Source organism: Papaver somniferum, chromosome 2 (assembly GCF_003573695.1).
Source record: "Papaver somniferum cultivar HN1 chromosome 2, ASM357369v1, whole genome shotgun sequence".
NCBI classification, from domain to species: Eukaryota; Viridiplantae; Streptophyta; class Magnoliopsida; order Ranunculales; family Papaveraceae; genus Papaver; species Papaver somniferum.
Window position 1 is genome coordinate 70,624,433 of NC_039359.1, and position 2,560 is coordinate 70,626,992.

A 2,560-nucleotide genomic window follows, 5' to 3' on the forward strand; every position below is an offset into this window, starting at 1 on the left:
TTGGTCCATGAAAGGTTGGTTTTCCACATGTCGCCACCATCATTTTTTTTTGTGTGTGTGTACTCGGGTTAATGAAAGTATTCCTGCTAAATGAACTAAAAGCCACATGAAAGAATCGTTGTCAAAGCTGTAGCAACATAATTGAATTGACGTACGTATTTTTATTGACATTGATTTTTAACTTTCAACTAATATGCTGCCCGCATTCATAACTGCCCTCATTTTCATGCTGCATAAATGCCAACTAAACACGATATAAAATTCTCACACTACAACAATCTCTTTAGTCTCTTCTCTTCATTATTCCCTCTCCCATAAAAAACCTAACTGATCATCAGCTATACCTGCATGTAATTTCTTACTCGATCAAACATGGTCTCTCTTGCTCATAATTCAAATCGTCGTCATGGTTTCCCACCTATCTCGGAATGTAATTGCCAAAACCGGTCACAACAATCGGTCGCTGCAGATTTAGACGGAACTCTTTTAATATCTAAAAGCGCTTTCCCATACTTCATGCTTGTTGCAGTTGAAGCTGGTAGTTTCTTAAGAGGGCTACTTCTTTTACTTTCCATTTGTTTACCTCTCTTACATTTTCATATCAGAAGCGTTAGCTATCAAAACATTTATATTCGTATCTTTTGCCGGTCTAAAAATCAAAGATATCGAAATCGTTGCACGCTCGGTCTTACCAAGATTTTACGCTGAAGATGTTCATCCTATGAGTTGGAAAGTGTTTAATTCTTTTGGCAAAAGATATATTATTACCGCAAGTCCAAGAATTATGGTTGAACCGTTTGTTAAAGATTTCTTAGGTGCTGATGAAGTTCTTGGTACAGAACTTCAAGTGTTGTATAAATCTGGTAGAGCTAGTGGATTTGTTAAAAACCCAGGTGTTCTCGTTGGGATCCATAAGAAAGACGAATTAGAAAGACGATTCTGTGAGAATTTGCCCGATTTGGGTATGGGTGATAGAGAAACTGATCATGCTTTCATGTCCATTTGCAAGGTAATGTCATTGTCCTATATAAATTCTGCTGGAGGGCCACTAGGTTCTCCAATTATAGGACCACTTATCCTAAACGTTAGTGCATTGTTTGCTGAGCTCACAGATGTGGTCCAATAATTGGATATTCGAAACCAATTCACGTCCTCAATCGTGATTTTCATATTATTTTGATCCGTGAGATCACATGTATCGTCACCATTAACTTTACCATTATACTACAGTAACACCAACCCAGTGATTATTAATAAGCATTAGCTTGGTTAGTTTTCACTAGATCTAATATACTGTCAAAAATTCTGTGATTTCAGGAAGGTTACATGGTCCCAATGACTAAATGTGAACCAGGTCCGCAAAACAAGCTTTTAAGTCGGGTGATATTTCAAGATGGAAGATTGGTTCCAAGACCGACCCCGATGAATGCACTCTTGATTTTCTTATGGTTGCCAATCGGTTTCATCCTAGCCCTTCTGAAGATCTATCTCGGCATTTTTTCACCAAAAAGAATTCTTTTGCACACGTCTAAGATCCTCGGTATGAAAGTAATCGTAAAGGGAAACCCTCCATCCGCTCCGGGAAAAGGCCAAAATGGTGTTCTTTTTGTTTGCAGTCATAGGACCATGTTGGACGGAGTGCTGATTGCTATCGCCTTAGGGAGGAAAATCAGTTGCGTCACATATAGTTTAAGCAAATTCTCAGAGTTGATATCTCCTATTAAATGCGTAGCCCTGACAAGAGAAAGAGAGAAAGATGCTGAACATATCAAACGCTTGCTCGAAGAACGGGACTTAGTGATTTGTCCGGAGGGAACAACTTGTAGAGAACCGTTTCTTCTTAGATTTAGTGCATTGTTTGCTGAGCTCACAGATAGGATTCTTCCAGTTGCAATTAAAGCGAAGCGAAGTGTATTTTTCGGTACATCTGCTCGCGGATTTAAGCTTATGGATCCATATTTCGAATTCATGAACCCTATGCAAACATACGAGATTACCTTCTTACATCAGTTGCCTACTGAGCTGACTTGTAAAGGTGGGAAGTCTCCTATTGAAGTTGCAAACTACATTCAGAGGGTTTTAGCAGGAACGCTTGAGTTCGAATGCACCAGCTTGACTAGGAAAGATAAGTATAAGATGCTCGCCGGAACAGATGGCACTGTGCGGTCTTAGAAAGAGAAAAGTTAACTAGACCGCTTACACGGTGGTGACCAGCGGAAGTGCAGCGTAATTACTCCACAATGCAGATGTCATTCTCTTTTTCTAATTGAACAAGTAAATTGTGTGTCATGTAGTAAGAGGGAAGTAAAATGTGGGATTTGAGGGGCATTTAATGCTCTGGACGTACAATGAAGTCTCAGAGACGGTATGTATTCTTTTTCACGCCAGACAGATTAATCTACGTTGATAACTGCGTGCAAATTCGGGAACAGGTATATGGATCAGGATCACGACATTGTTAAGTGTTAACAAAATGTACCATTTCGAAATCTCACTCTAAATAGAGTATTTATTCATAAAGGAATGGAGAACAAGAAAGCAAAATTAGAAAATGAATTGA

General features: G+C 39.0%; 1 protein-coding gene across 1 annotated transcript; it reads left to right on the plus strand.

The window, feature by feature from the left end:
• Positions 1-994: 994 nt before the first annotated feature.
• On the plus strand, positions 995-2,219 carry LOC113353496 (glycerol-3-phosphate 2-O-acyltransferase 6-like). The gene is made up of 2 exons (XM_026597072.1): positions 995-1,009; positions 1,318-2,219. Exons 1-2 carry the CDS (start codon positions 995-997, stop codon positions 2,170-2,172), a joined length of 870 nt encoding a protein of 289 aa, XP_026452857.1. The 3' UTR covers positions 2,173-2,219.
• The last annotated feature ends 341 nt before the right edge of the window (positions 2,220-2,560 follow it).